The sequence below is a fragment of the Hippopotamus amphibius genome, chromosome 11 (genome assembly GCF_030028045.1).
Source record: "Hippopotamus amphibius kiboko isolate mHipAmp2 chromosome 11, mHipAmp2.hap2, whole genome shotgun sequence".
NCBI classification, from domain to species: Eukaryota; Metazoa; Chordata; class Mammalia; order Artiodactyla; family Hippopotamidae; genus Hippopotamus; species Hippopotamus amphibius.
Window position 1 is genome coordinate 30,770,194 of NC_080196.1, and position 14,216 is coordinate 30,784,409.

A 14,216-nucleotide genomic window follows, 5' to 3' on the forward strand; every position below is an offset into this window, starting at 1 on the left:
TAGAGAAATGCCTATTTAGGTCTTCTGTCCATTTTTTTGATTGGGTTGTTTGCTTTTTTGATATTGAGCTGCATGAACTGTTTATAATTTTGGAAATTAATCCTTTGTCTTGATTCATTTGCAAAGATTTTCTCCCATTCTGAGGGCCGTCTTTTCGTCTTGCTTATAGTTTTCTTTGCTGTGCAGAAGCTTTGAAGTTTCATTAGGTCCCACTTATTTATTTTTGTTTTTATTTCCATTACTCTAGGAGATGGATCAAAAAATATCTAGCTGTGATCTTCAGCCAGTCTTAAAGAGCAAGAGGTTACTCTTGATCATAAGTTATTTTACATGGTTCAGAGCTTATCCTCCAGGAATAAGTATTTCCTGGAGAGCAAGGTCTTAATCTAGCTTTGCGTATTTTCTGAGTTATTTCACATCGGGACAGGAAAGAATGCTCAGCTCCAGTACTGCTTAACACGGCAAAGTGACGTTGCTTTGAATTCGCAACCATCTGAGAATTCCCTGGTGGTCCAGTGGTTAGGACTCGGTGTTTTCACTGCAGTGGACCAGGTTCAATCTCTGGTCAGGGAACTAAAGTCCCACAAGCTGCACAGTGTGGCTCCCACCCGCGCCCCGCAAAAAGAAACTTACTTGTAAAGTTTTAAAATTCACCCTCTCAGTTTTCAGGTACATTCCCTCTGCTTTGTCCACCCCTCACCTTTGCTCAGTTCCGTTGTTTAAGTAGTCAATAACTTCATTTTCCATCTTAATCACTAAATAGGCTTTTAGGCTCAGACCTGATCAGCGGGCGATCTTGTTATCTTTCTCTTCCAGTGTTATTCTCTATCCCAGAATTAGCCAGCTGGCTCACTCTAAGAGTCTGATTGCTGGAACAGACTGTGATGGTGAATTACTCCCAGGGGCAAAGTATTTCCTTTTCACTGTATTCATCAATTTACCTCAAGCCACTTCCTGCTTTCTTTTTTAAAGGACTGGTCCTCTCAGCTGAGTTCCTGTCATTGACGGAAATAATTAATAAACAATCTATAAGAGGAATAGAAAAGAATTTTATTCGAGTCAAACTGAGGACTATAGCCCAGGAGACACAGACACAAGAAGCACTGGAGTTGTGTTCTGCTGGACTACAAAACAGGGGGAGGTGTACATAGCCAAAAACACAGTCACATAAATTGTTGAGAATTAGGATTGGAACTGGCAAGGTGTTTGCTAAGTAAGGATTGGTTGGTGTCCAAGATGGTTGCGTAGTTACAAGGCGAGACCTTGAGACCATAAGTTTGCAGCTGGCAACTGCTACCAGACATTGTTTCCAGGATGGCTGCTGGTGTCCTTGAGTCTGAAACAGTTCAAAACATTCAAGTTCTCAAGTGCTGCAGGACTGCGTCTGAAATCACATCCACAAAGGCCATCCAGCTCCATTTTGAATTCCTGAACCATAGTTAGTCCATTTTGATTTTTCAATGTATTCTCTTCTTGAATGGTTAAAGCAGATGTATGTTGCTTGTTTGACAGGCCGTAAGACAGGCTGTGCTAATTAGCATAAAATTCAAGTCAAATCATGTATAAGCCAGAATGACTTCTCCATACCTCAATATGTGAACATTCCTTCCATCACTGTGTGGTTTAATATTTACTGGCCACTCCTGAGGACAAAGGGAACCCTTCTATACTGTTGGTAGGAATGTAAATTGGTATAGCCACTATGGAGAACAGTACGGAGATCCCTTAAAAAAATAAAAGTAGAACTACCATATGATCCAGCAATCCCACTTCTGGGCATATACCCAGAGGGAAAATTCAAAAACACATACCCCAATGTTCATTGCAACACTATTTACAATAGCCAGGACATGGAAGCAACATAAATGTCCATCAACAGATGAATGATGAAGAAGATGTGGTACATATATACAATGGAATATTACTTGGCCATAAAAAAGAATGAAATAATGCCATTTGCAGCAACATGGATGGACCTAGAAATTGTCATACTGAGTGAAGTAAGTCAGACAAAGACAAATATCATATGATATCACTTAAATGTGGAACCTAAAAAATGGTACAAAAGAACTTATTTACAAAACAGAAATAGCGTCACAGATGTAGAAAACAAACTTAGGGTTAGCAGAGGGGGGAAGGAGGGGGAGGGATAAATTGGGAGATTGGGATTGACATATATACAGTACTATATACAAAAAGAGATAACTTGTAAGAACCTACTGTGTAGCACAGGGAACTCTACTCAATCTCTGTAATGACCTATATGGGAAAAGAATCTTAAAAAGAGTGAATAGGGCTTCCCTGGTGGCGCAGTGGTTAAGAATCCGCCTGCCAATGAAGGGGACACGGGTTCGAGCCCTGGTCTGGGAAGATCCCACATGCTGCAGAGCAACTAAGCCTGTGCACCACAACTACTGAAGCCCATGTGCCTAGAGCCCGAGCTCCACAACAAGAGAAGCCACCGCAACGAGAAGCCCGCTCACCGCAACGAAGAGTAGCCCCCACCCTCAGCAACTAGAGAAAGCCTGTGAGCAGCAACAAAGACCCAATGCAGCCAATAAATAAAAATAAAATTATAAAAATATAAAAGAGTGGATATATGTATATGATTCACTTTGCTGTACACCTGAAACTAACACAACATTGTTACTCCAATAAAGTTAATTTTTTTTATTTTTTATTTTTTTTTATTTTTTTGGGGGTACACCAGGTTCAATCAACTGTTTTTATACACATATCCCTGTATTCCCTCCCTTCCTTGACGTCCCCCCTCGAGTCCCCCCCACCCTCCCTGCCCCAGTCCTCTAAGGCATCTTCCATCCTCGAGTTGAACTTCCTTTGTTATACAACAACTTCCCACTGACTATTTTACACTTGGTAGTATATATATGTCTGTGCTACTCTCTCACTTCTTCTCAGTTTCCCCTTCACCCCCCGCCCCCTCCCATACCTCGAGTTCTCCAGTCCATTCTCTGTATCTGCGTCCTTGTTCTTTTCACTGAGTTCATCAGTACCATTTTTAGATTCTGTATATGTGAGTTAGCATACAATATTTGTCCTTCTCTTTCTGACTTACTTCACTATGTATGACAGATTATAGTTCTATCCACCTCATTACATATAGCTCCATCTCATCTCTTTTTATAGCTGAGTAATATTCCATCCAATAAAGTTAATTTAAAAAATATTTACTGGCTGCTCCAAATCTATTCCACTTCCAGCTGCATATCCCAGCACCTTTATTCAGTGTGGATGCTATTGTTCTCCTGGGGCCCTGTGGGTTTTGGTCTCAGGTGAAGGCCTCTAGAAGCATCTGCTTCCCTGCCTTTGCAGGAGTTGATGGCCTCCTGGGTGGACACCATTGACTGCGGATGTCCTCCCCAAGCTTAGACGATAGTCATCCTCTAAAGAGGAGAAGCCACCAACTGTTCAGGTATCTGGCACCTAGGAAAAGAAGCAGCAACACTAAACGCACTGCTTTTGTAATCTCTATCTAGAATGTTAGAACAGGTATTAAAATCCAAGTTCCTCATTTTTCAGTTGAAAACACAGACCCAAAGATGTGATGAAATGTACCCAAGTTTCCTGAGAGGGGGAATGCAAGCCCAGGTTAGAATTCAAATCTCAACTCCTATCCCCTAGTTCATGAGTGGAAAAAACTTCTCAGTAGTGAATAAAAATACTGAAATGCAACTTTCCTTTGTCCCTTGCATTGTCTGTGGATCCTCTCTTACAAAACTTTATTTTACAAGCAAAAGAAGACTTAGTTCTTATTAATTCAATTTAGTGCCATTGAGGTCCCTAAGGGGCTGTTTTTCTCATGCTCCAGGATCTTTGTTGCCATTAAGAATCACAGATAGGACTTCCCTGGTGGCGCAGTGGTTCAGAATCTGCCTGCCAATGCAGGGGACACGGGTTCGATCCCTGGTCTGGAAAGATCCCACATGCTGTGGATCAACTAAGCCCCTGCACCACAACTATTGAGCCTGCACTCTACAGCCTGTGAGCTACAACTATTGAGTCTGTGTCCCACAGCTACTGAAGCCCATGCGCCTAGAGCCTGTGCTCCACAAGAGAAGCCACCGCAATGAGGAGCCCACTCACCACAATGAGCGAGTAGCCCTCGCTCACTGCAACTAGAGAAAGCCTGTGCACAGCATCGAAGACCCAATGCAGCCAATAAATAAATAAATAAAATTAAAAAAAAAAAGAATCATAGATAATCACTAGTTCTCACGTGCTCAAAATAAGCCCTGAGCCTTTCCCAGCTGATACCAGCTGACGTGGAAGGTTTTGTTTCTCCGCATAGAGCACTGCTGAGGGCTGTTATGCGACTGGTTGGTGAGAAGAGCTGTGTGAGGCTGTCCCACCTCGGCCTCCTACGCTGCGTGTCCCACATCTTCAAGTCCTTCAGATGAGCATGTCTTTTCTGGGGTAGTACTGTTCCCTGCTTCTGTGACCCTATAGTCGCATCATCAACCACGAGATGGACATTTTAACCCCTTTTTGGAGAGAAAAGTCATTTTCTGCTTAGAATTCGAACTGAATCTGGACTTGTTTTTTCAGGCAGGGTCATGGCACCATGGACTCCCCGCTGACCACCTGCTTTGGGCTGTCGTGTCAGACCCCAACTCTACGTGAGTTGTATGAGGTCCTTGGGGAGAAGACAGATGGCAAAATGAGAGCGATGGTACTAGAGTGTCTTTAAGAAGCCCACAGCACAAGCTCACTATTTTGTGAGCTTGTTACGTAAGTGACCCTGGAGGGGATTTGATCTGGTTGATATAGGAACACACTGAAGGAATAAATGGAGACACAGGAGCAGTTCCCAGAGAACCAAGGGCAGGAAATGGCAAGTCAGGTTTGAGAAAGGGCCAAGGACACTGCAGCAACCTGGGGTCAAAGGAGCATCACCCTCCAACGAGGACTGACAGACAGAGCAGGATGGTTTTGTCGCTGCTGTTGTGATGTCGATTTTCTCCAGGGGAAAGCAAATATGAAGGACTTGGGGCCCCCTTCCTCTCTCTTCTCTGAGTACCTGATCAGAGAGAAAAGCTTTAAATTGTAGCAGTGATTTTTTTTAGATGTCTTATAGATAAGGGAAGTGACAAGATTTGAGTGACTTGCCATGTTCACATGGCTACTAACATTTAGAGCCAGTTTTCAAAGCCAGATCAGTCAGATTCCAAAGCATCAACTCTTTTCAGTCTGTCATGTGGAACTTAACGGGGAGGGGGCTGGGCTAGGGGAGTGCAGTGGTTGTTTCCCAGTTCTGGATGAATTCAGTGGGTTGGAGCCTTCCGTAATCCATTTTTGCAGCTTCTACCTGTATTTGTGGTTTATTCAAACCGCCCGTGAGAAGCTGAGCTTTATTTGACTGCCATCTAGTGGTCATTTAATCTCTGTAGGGAAACTAAGTAGAGTTTTTATTTCTCATGTCTGCTGTAAAGGCATGAAAATCATTTGTTTGCAGAGAATGTTCCCCAAAATCTTAAGAAACAAAGGATGTTCTCTCAAATCTTATGTTACACAGAGAAATCTAAACAGACTGTGAGATCATTGAAAATGGACTTTTTAAGTTATTTTGTCTAACTCTTTTACTGATAGGAAAATTTGATACTCAGAGAAATATAAAGGATTACAAAGAATGTCCTCCACACATCATCTATGTAAGGAGCGTGTACGATCAAGAGCACAGGCTTCAGAATTGGCCTGCCTTGGTTTTGCTCCATCCCTTGTTAGCTGAGTGGCCTTGGCCAAGTTGCTTAACCTCTCTAAGCCTGTTTCCTCATATGTGAAAGGGTTACAGAGAACAAACCAGACTCCATATTGGATCTATTCCTTTAGCTCTAACCCTTGTGCTCTGCAGCCTGTGCTTGGTCATGTTGACTTTGTACCTTTTGTAAAAGAATGTTGCCTATAGCCTGAAATATACAGAATAGCCTATTCTCAGGGCTCTGACCTTTAAAGGTATAACACTTTTCCATTAAACATTTGCAGAACAGAAAATAATATATGTCTTTTGGGAGGTTTATAGGAACATTGTGACCAGACCTACATGAACAGCTGCAAGAACAAAGGATTCCAGCACCAAGAAGTTTGTAACAACCAGCCACACCCTTCTCACCTTTTAGTGTAAAAGAAACCTGAATTCTAACTCAGGTAAGAAGGTTCTTTGGGACACTAGCCCACCAACTTCTCCATCTCCTGGCTTTCTGGATAAAGCTGCTATTCCTTGTCTCAGCACCTCATCTCTCCTGGTTTATTGGCCTGTTTTGTGGGGAGAAGTACAAGCTTGGACTCAGTAACAAAACATAATACTACTATCTATGACATCAAATTGTTGAGATAGATATATAGATACATAGAGAGATTTAGGTGATTACTTGCAACAGTATTTGGTACATGCAAAGCACAACACGAAAATGCCTATTTTTAGACTAATGATGAGTTTGCTATAAACCTTACCTTAATTAAACTAACCACTTAAAGCCCAGTATAACAAAAGTGTTAAAAAGCATTTTAAGAGCATAAGGTGGAGACTCTGGAAGCATGGCTATTTTGTAACAATTGGCATGATAGTGGTTAGTCCTGGGGAGCTGTCTCAACTTGAATCCTTAAATTGTTGAAGAAGAAAGAAAAGGCAGGATGAGAGGATAAAGACAAGGGGTAAAGAAGAGGGACAACATCCTCTTTGTCATTCATTTATTGATTCATCCACTCAACATTCACTGTGTATTATACGCTAGGGACCAGACTAGGTTATTTCAGGTCAGCGGTTCTTAAATGTATTCCACAAGGTCAAAACCATTCTCATAATAATACTAAGATGTCAGCTACTTTTTTACTGTTGACATTTGTACTGATGGTGTAAGTGGGTAGAACTGTTTGTGTGTCTCATGGATCAAGGCAGTGGTATCAAACTGTCTTTGTTTTTTTGTTTTTATAATTAATTTTTATTGGAGTATAGTTGCTTTACAATGTTGTTTTGGTTTCTACTGTACAACATAGTGAATCAACTATACGTATACATATATGCCCTCTTTTTTTGCATTTCCTTCCCATTTAGGTCACCACAGAGCAACGAGTAGAGTTCCCTGAGCTAGGTTCTCTTTACCAAGCTATCTTTGTATTCCCCGCACTGCACTCCCAGCAAAGGACATGGTTGGCTCTACCCTGCCCTGCTCTGTCAGTATGACCATTAAATCATTTCATGTTATGCATTAAGGTTGATAAATCTCCTCACATCAAATCTTTAAAAGTGAGATTGATCTGTGGTGATCAGGTTTAGATATTAAAGTTATGCTAGATTCATAAAATAAATTGGGAAAATTTCCATCTTTTTCTAAAGCTTTGACTAGTTAAAACAAAGCTATGACCCCCCTCTGCCCTTGCTGCCTTTTTTAGTGGTAGAGCTTTAATTATATTTCCTACTTATTTATGGTGTGATTAGTCAATTAAATTTTCAGTTTCTTTTTGGGCAAATATTCATCCTTTATCCTAAAGTTCCATAACTTAAGAAAAATGTGTCTTGGTGTTATATATCTTGCCAATCCTCCCCCAGTCTCTCCCCTGGGACATAGGGATTTCTATTTGCAAAATCAAGCCTTTGTTACAGGACAATTTTTTTTTTAATACGTTTGACTATAACACTTGCATCTATAAAGATGCTTGTGTGTGGTGCCTGACTGCTCACCTTTGACTGGCGTCAGTTATTTGCTGACTAGCACTGAGAAGAGCAGCAGGAGATAACGATAGCCTTAATTCAGTACATTATCTAAAACACCCTCTCATCAAAGCTGTTATCTTTCCTGGGAGCCCCTTGGTTTTCGGCCTTTAAGTCAGGACGGCTTACAGCTGGTGTGGCTTCTCTTTCAGTTCCACAGCCCTGGCCATTCTGCTGTAGAGGATTCAGGTCTAAGACCATCAGATGGACATTTCAGAGCATCAGCATCTGGAACAAGGTCTGGAGAGCCTTATGTGAAACTTCAGGCTGTCCTCATTTTGTTCCAAATCTCAAAACATTTGGGAGGTATTTTTATTATAAATTGTTGTGGTTGTTCCCTTATTTGAGAGGGATGTTTTCATCTTAAATCTCTTTCAATCTATCAAGTCGATTTTTCATTCTATTTATTGTTTTTAGTTGATTTCAAGGGAGAGGGTAAGAGTAAAAATGTCATTACTCTGTCATGTCAGATTGTATTTGCATTTTGTTAACGTTTAGTAATATTTCTAAAAATACGCTATATCATGAAATGTTGTGATTGCCTTATTAAAGAATTGTTACTCAGTGCACTTATAGTTTTACTTTTCATAACTTTATTCACACAATTTTCTAGGAACTGTAATGTAGCTAATAAAAACCACTTATAACCTGATAGAGAAGAATACCACCCAATAATTGCAAAATGAAAACCACAACACCTTCTGTGATTAAAAAATATATATATTAACGGCTCTATACAAAAAATATTGATACCTATTTCTAAATTTACTTTCCTTTTATACAAGCATATTCATAATAAAAGTGTTAGTGATAAAAATAAAAGCAATAATTGTTAGGATTCAGAAAAAAAAAAAATCACACCCCAACAGTCTAGTCTCTTGAACTTTAATAAAGTCGAATAGACCCATCTGAGTTAAGCTATCAGCTTTTACTTCCTAGAATGGGGCTAAATCCATAAATTGTTCCTTCAGACGAAACCATCTGCACAGCCAACAGATCAGATAATCTCTAACGTCTCTGCAAACACTAAAACTCTGTAATTCAAAACTTTATCATTATTTGCCTGCAAGGCTTAATTTATGCCCAGTGTTTATAAGAGTCAATAAAAAGCAAGTAGATATTTTCAAACACAAAAATGTTTTTAAGTAATTAACCTTGATTTATTACGGAAAAATGGACACCTGTCTCCAATAATCAAACTAAATTTTTTTTAACTTAAAAGACTTGCCACACTTATTTTCCATATTGCTTCATAGTGGTGTCTTATTCCTTTTCACGATTCAAATCTCCCCGATTTCTAGAAAGCCTGGAGTCACGTGTGTGCTCAGCAAGAGTACATGGGCCTTGATGTCTTCCAGACTCTACAGTAGTGCCCCCTTAGCCGTGGTTTTGCTTTCTGCAGTTTCAGTTACCAGCAGTCAATTGCAGTCCAAAAATATTAAATAAAATTTTCCAGAAATAAACAATTCATACGCCGTTCGGCGTAGCACAATGAAATCCCACACGGCGTGGCTCTGGACGTGAACCACTGCTTTGTCCAGCACATCCCTCACGTTAGCCACCTAGGAGACTCACGGAATTGCAGTGTTTAAGAACCTTTGTTTCACTTAATGGTCTCAGAGCGCAACAGTGATGCTGGAGATTGAGATATGACAAACAGTGCTTCCTTTAAGTGAAAAAGTGAAAGCTCTCTGACACGAAGAAAAAAAAAAAGTCATATGCTGAGGTTGCTAAGATCTATGGCAAGAATCTTCCATCCATGAAATTGGGAAGAAAAGAAATTCCTGCTGGTTTTGCTGTCACACCTCAAGCTGCAAAAGTTAGAGCCATGGTGTGTTTAAGTGCTTAGTTAAGACAGAAAAGGTATTATATTTGTAAAATATTTTCAGAGGAACCACACTCACATAACTTTTATTATATTGTTATAATTGTTCTATTTTATTAGTTGTTAATCTCCTACTGTACCTTATTTATAAATTAAACTTTACCACAGGTATGTATGTATAGGAGAAAACACAGTATATGTAAGGTTCAGTACTGTCTGCGGTGCTGGGCATCCTCTGGGGGTCTTGGACTATACCTGCCGTGGATAAGGGGGGATAATTGTATCCTGTTTTTTTGGTATTATATTTACCAGGACATCCAGTCGCGAGTTCAGAAACCAGAAAGTTTATGTGCAAGCTTATGCTTAAGGAACCAAGCAATGGACGGGTAGTTGGGGTTCAGGAATGACTGTCATCAGTTTTAAAATCCTTCTGGATTCTGTTTCCATATCTCTGTACTCTATTTTGTTCTTTTGAACCAGTTTTTTCCAGATGATAGAAAAATGGAGCTCTGTGGAGAGCTCCCAAGCTGAGACTAGCTCTTTGTTTCAAATGTTTGAAATCTCAGTCTCTGGGTCAATAATTCAATTTGGACAAAGCACTCTCAGCTCCACTTTCAATATAATACAAACGAAAGGAGTATCTCCTTCAAAGAAAGGGATGCTGTATTCAAAAACAAGGGGAGAGGACATACAGTGCCTTTCTCTTAATCTTATCTGCCTAATTTACTTCATATCCATCACTGCAAGATGCTTTTGAGAAGAGTAAATTAGCAGCTTCCATTTTTTAAAATCTACTCTATGGCAAGTGCTCCATAAGGTAATTTATATAAATCATATCAAATTCTCCCAATAATCCTGTGAGGTAGGAATTATCATCTCACAGTTCCAGGTATAAAGAAAAGACTCAAAAAGGTTCCGTAAACGTCACACATGTCTAGAACTTTTAATGCTTTTATTTTACTATTTACATTGTTTCTTTTATTTGGAAAACTCAAAGTAATAAGAAATAATTTTTCATACTCTGCAATCAGCATATGCTGAAGTTAATGAAAAATAACCAATAAAGACTGACACAACTGGCAATACTATTCTTTATTCGTTTTTCTTTTTGAGGGAGAAGCATGCTTTTTTACAGCACCTGTAAACAAGTCACTGTTTTTGAGATTCCCCATAAATATATATTATTATTTTTTGGAATGTTAGAATACCACAACACTGACTGCATTACATAACAGTTACTGAAGGCAAGTCAGGCTACAACAAGGGTAAAATTTTATGGCTAAAAATATTCATAGCAGCAACTTTTAAAAGATGATTTTATTAAATCAAGTCATTGCACTTGGTCATTTTATTGCTACAGCAAAACAAGGCCATTAAATTTTAACACTTCTCATTTCTGATTTGAACTGATTGTCTCATTCTGTTCATACATTTCAAGTTTAAATCCAAGCATAAAATATTTACCAACACAGCTAGAGAGCACTTGGGTTTTGTTTTTGTCTTTTTTTTTTCCTGTGATCACAGTAAGAAGCATAAAAAGAGAATCCTCTGTTACACCAGGCCCATTCTCTCTTCCTATCTTCAGACTCAGATTTTGTAAAGAGGTAACAGCTTTATAGTATCACCAAAGCTTGGTGGTCGCACACACACACACAATACTCCTAATATTGAAATATAATTAGGAAAGTTAGTAATATTATGTTTCAAAGAATAGCAAACCTGAACAATATATTCACCAACAATTTGGCAATGAGAGATGCCATGCTGTTCACCTCTACTCTGTCATTTATACTCACTCATTTAAAAAAAAAAAAAGATTTACCCCCAAGTAAAAGCTAGTATTATTACATAGCATTTTGTGATATGAACTTTATAAACAGGAATTAATAAATTCACATAACAAGAGCAAATACTGGTAAATTACTAGATTAAAGTAATCATTTTTTCCTTTGAGTTTGTTTGGTTTTCTTTTCATTACTATTTGGTAAAGGGCAGGAAAATCAGAGACACAGTGCTTGAATTACTTTTCAATTCTGACTGAGGAGTATAAAAGCAAACACTTTAAATGTCTTTCAGTACTCATGACCATTTTGATTTTACGCACTGGTGAGAAAATGACCAACAAAAACTTTAAGAACAGCCTGAAATCTGCTGGAAACTTCCCTCACCCCATTATTAGGGTAGGGAGCGGTCACTTCATAAGATTTTCCAGTCCTAAAGCAGGAGGATGATTTCCAGGATACATTGCTTTTATTTCTAACTAAAGACTTTCATATTAAAAGAAAATAAGACCTAATTTAAGAAGAAGGATACCATTCATTTGACAAGTCATTTAAAAACATAAGAATACGAATAAACAATTTTGTTCAGCAGTGACCTCATCGCAAGAGGACTTTAAAAAGTTAGAATGTTCATACTCAATGCACAATCTGGTTTCCCCAAAAGCACTAATTTGTGAATTTAACATAATGTAATTATGTATTGGAATTTCTATTATTTTCCATTTCACTTTTATTTGAAACAGTATGACAAATTTTCACTAACACAAGATTTCAGTATTATAAAACTAAAACTTAAAGTAGAAAAAATATTGGTTTGGGGGTTTAAACAACATAAAACAGAAGCATGATAGTTGGTACTCAAAATCTGAATGTCACTTGCTATAATAAAGCTTAAAATCTAAATTTTTTGCAAAAAAAATCAACTTTTCTACTTTTAAAATAAATCCACATACTTTGAGACATATCTGTAGATAATATTCTAAAACGTTCAAGTGTTCATGACTCTGAAGGAACTGCTATTTATCCGTTTTATGAAAATGCATTTTGAATATGGCCAACAATTTGGTTTTAAATAAGCTGTGATGTTATATTTTATGATCTACTGAACACTCTTTATAAAGTTGGTTACCTAAATGACAGCCCAAAATATCTCCACCAGTTAGTTTAGTCTAGTAGGTAAATTATACAATGCAAAACCTGAGTATTTACATAATGATAACTTGTCAAAGTATGAAACTGCACACTGAAGTTCTGAAAGTTCTCGAGTTTTCTTTTTCTAACATTACCATTATTAAAAATCAACGGAGGGGCATGAAGAATTAAATCACAAGATCCTGAAATGAGTAATATTTGAGCCTGTAAAATAAGCAGAGAAGTACAGCAATAAGGCTGGTGTTTGCATATTATATGTGCTGTAGTTTCTAGGCACAAGTTAAGGGTTAAATTGACATTTTTAGTTCCTTAGACCTAATGAATTTAAAATATAGCTCACATTTTCCCCAATATATTTAACAATCAAATACATGTTAACTAAATTCCTTTATGAATCCTATAGTGCAAGCAATAAAAAGTATCCAAAAGTTGAAGAAATTATTTTGATTATTTCATTAGTTATTACTATGTGCACGGGTGAGTAATCTGGTTTGTAGCTAGGAATCTCCTATTTCATCACCAGAGTATAAACAGCACTGCAAACAAACAGGCACAACAGTGTAATCCTGGGTAAGAAGCTAAACATAAAAATATATATACGTACAAAGTTTATATCCCTTATGTTGTATGGGAAAAGTAGTGACTATAGTTACTATAAAGCTAAACTGTCCCTCTCAAATGGTATATTTTACAGATTATTTGTAAAGATATCACCATATTTATAGTATAGATCTCTTTAAAAATAATACTACGTTTCCATAAAAAAAAACTATTGCGAATTTTCTCTTTTTATACAGATTCAGTAGTATTTTCAAGCAAACTAAACAAAAGAGTTTGCAATCCCAGCACATAAGAAATAAGGCCTCTTTTTTTTTCATATTGGCAAAACAAAATATATAAAAAAAATTTGCCCTCCCCCTACATTTTTCTATAGATATAATAGTTCATATACTCATATTTCTTCATCACGACATCAGCATTTGTTATTTTTAAGTAACAAGTCAGTTGAAGTTCATAGTGTCGCTTCTGAATCCCTGGAACATTGAGAACACCGCGTGCACGTCACTTCAAGAAGACAGGACTGCTTTTTTTAGCTTCTCTATTTCCACCTAAAATACAAAATATAAATTGAGCAACAGATAAAATATCTTTACTTTAGAAAAGTTTATTTTATCCTATGTCATGAAAATCTGATAATTTCAAGCTTCCAGATTTTGATTTCCATTCTAAAATCCAATTCCCAATAGTGTAATAAATATTAAAAAAGATCAACAGATGAAAATGTCACAATGCAAGTTTCTAAATGGCAGGTGGCAACAACAAAAAGCAGCTAAGGCTGTTTCATCCAGAACAATGTTAAATAACGTGAGCATCTGAAAGATCTGTAAGAAAATCCGCCTATAAAGAATAAGAGTATCCCTGAAACCAAATTAAGAAACGTAACTGTACCTACAATTAAACAAAGGGGCAGTACAGAATGTTTTCTTTTTATTTTATTTTTTTTCTTAAAAAGGACCAGTTCAGTTCTGTTTTTCACTTACTGCTTAGCGGGTGATATTGGTAAATCACTTAACCTCACTTGGTTTCAACTTCCTCAACTGTGAACAACATGTTCTAGATTAAATTGCTTTTAGGGCTTCCTAGGTGGCGCAGTGGTTGAGAATCCACCTGCAGGGGACATGGGTTCGATCCCTGCTCCAGGAAGATCCCACATGCCGCGGAGCAACTAAGC

General features: G+C 37.9%; 1 protein-coding gene across 4 annotated transcripts in view; it reads right to left on the reverse strand.

Annotated features, from left to right (window-relative positions):
* Nucleotides 1–8,434: 8,434 nt before the first annotated feature.
* Nucleotides 8,435–14,216, reverse strand: part of CD2AP (CD2 associated protein) — a 102,823-nt gene continuing 97,041 nt past the window's right edge. For 3 of the 4 annotated variants that reach the window (XM_057698933.1, XM_057698932.1, XM_057698930.1), the window contains one exon: nucleotides 8,436–13,593. In XM_057698933.1, coding sequence (XP_057554916.1) covers nucleotides 13,552–13,593 — 42 coding nt within the window. In that variant the 3' untranslated portion in view covers nucleotides 8,436–13,551. Of the gene's footprint in view, nucleotides 13,594–14,216 lie in introns of all 4 variants that reach the window. The other variant, XR_009047980.1, reaches the window with a different exon arrangement.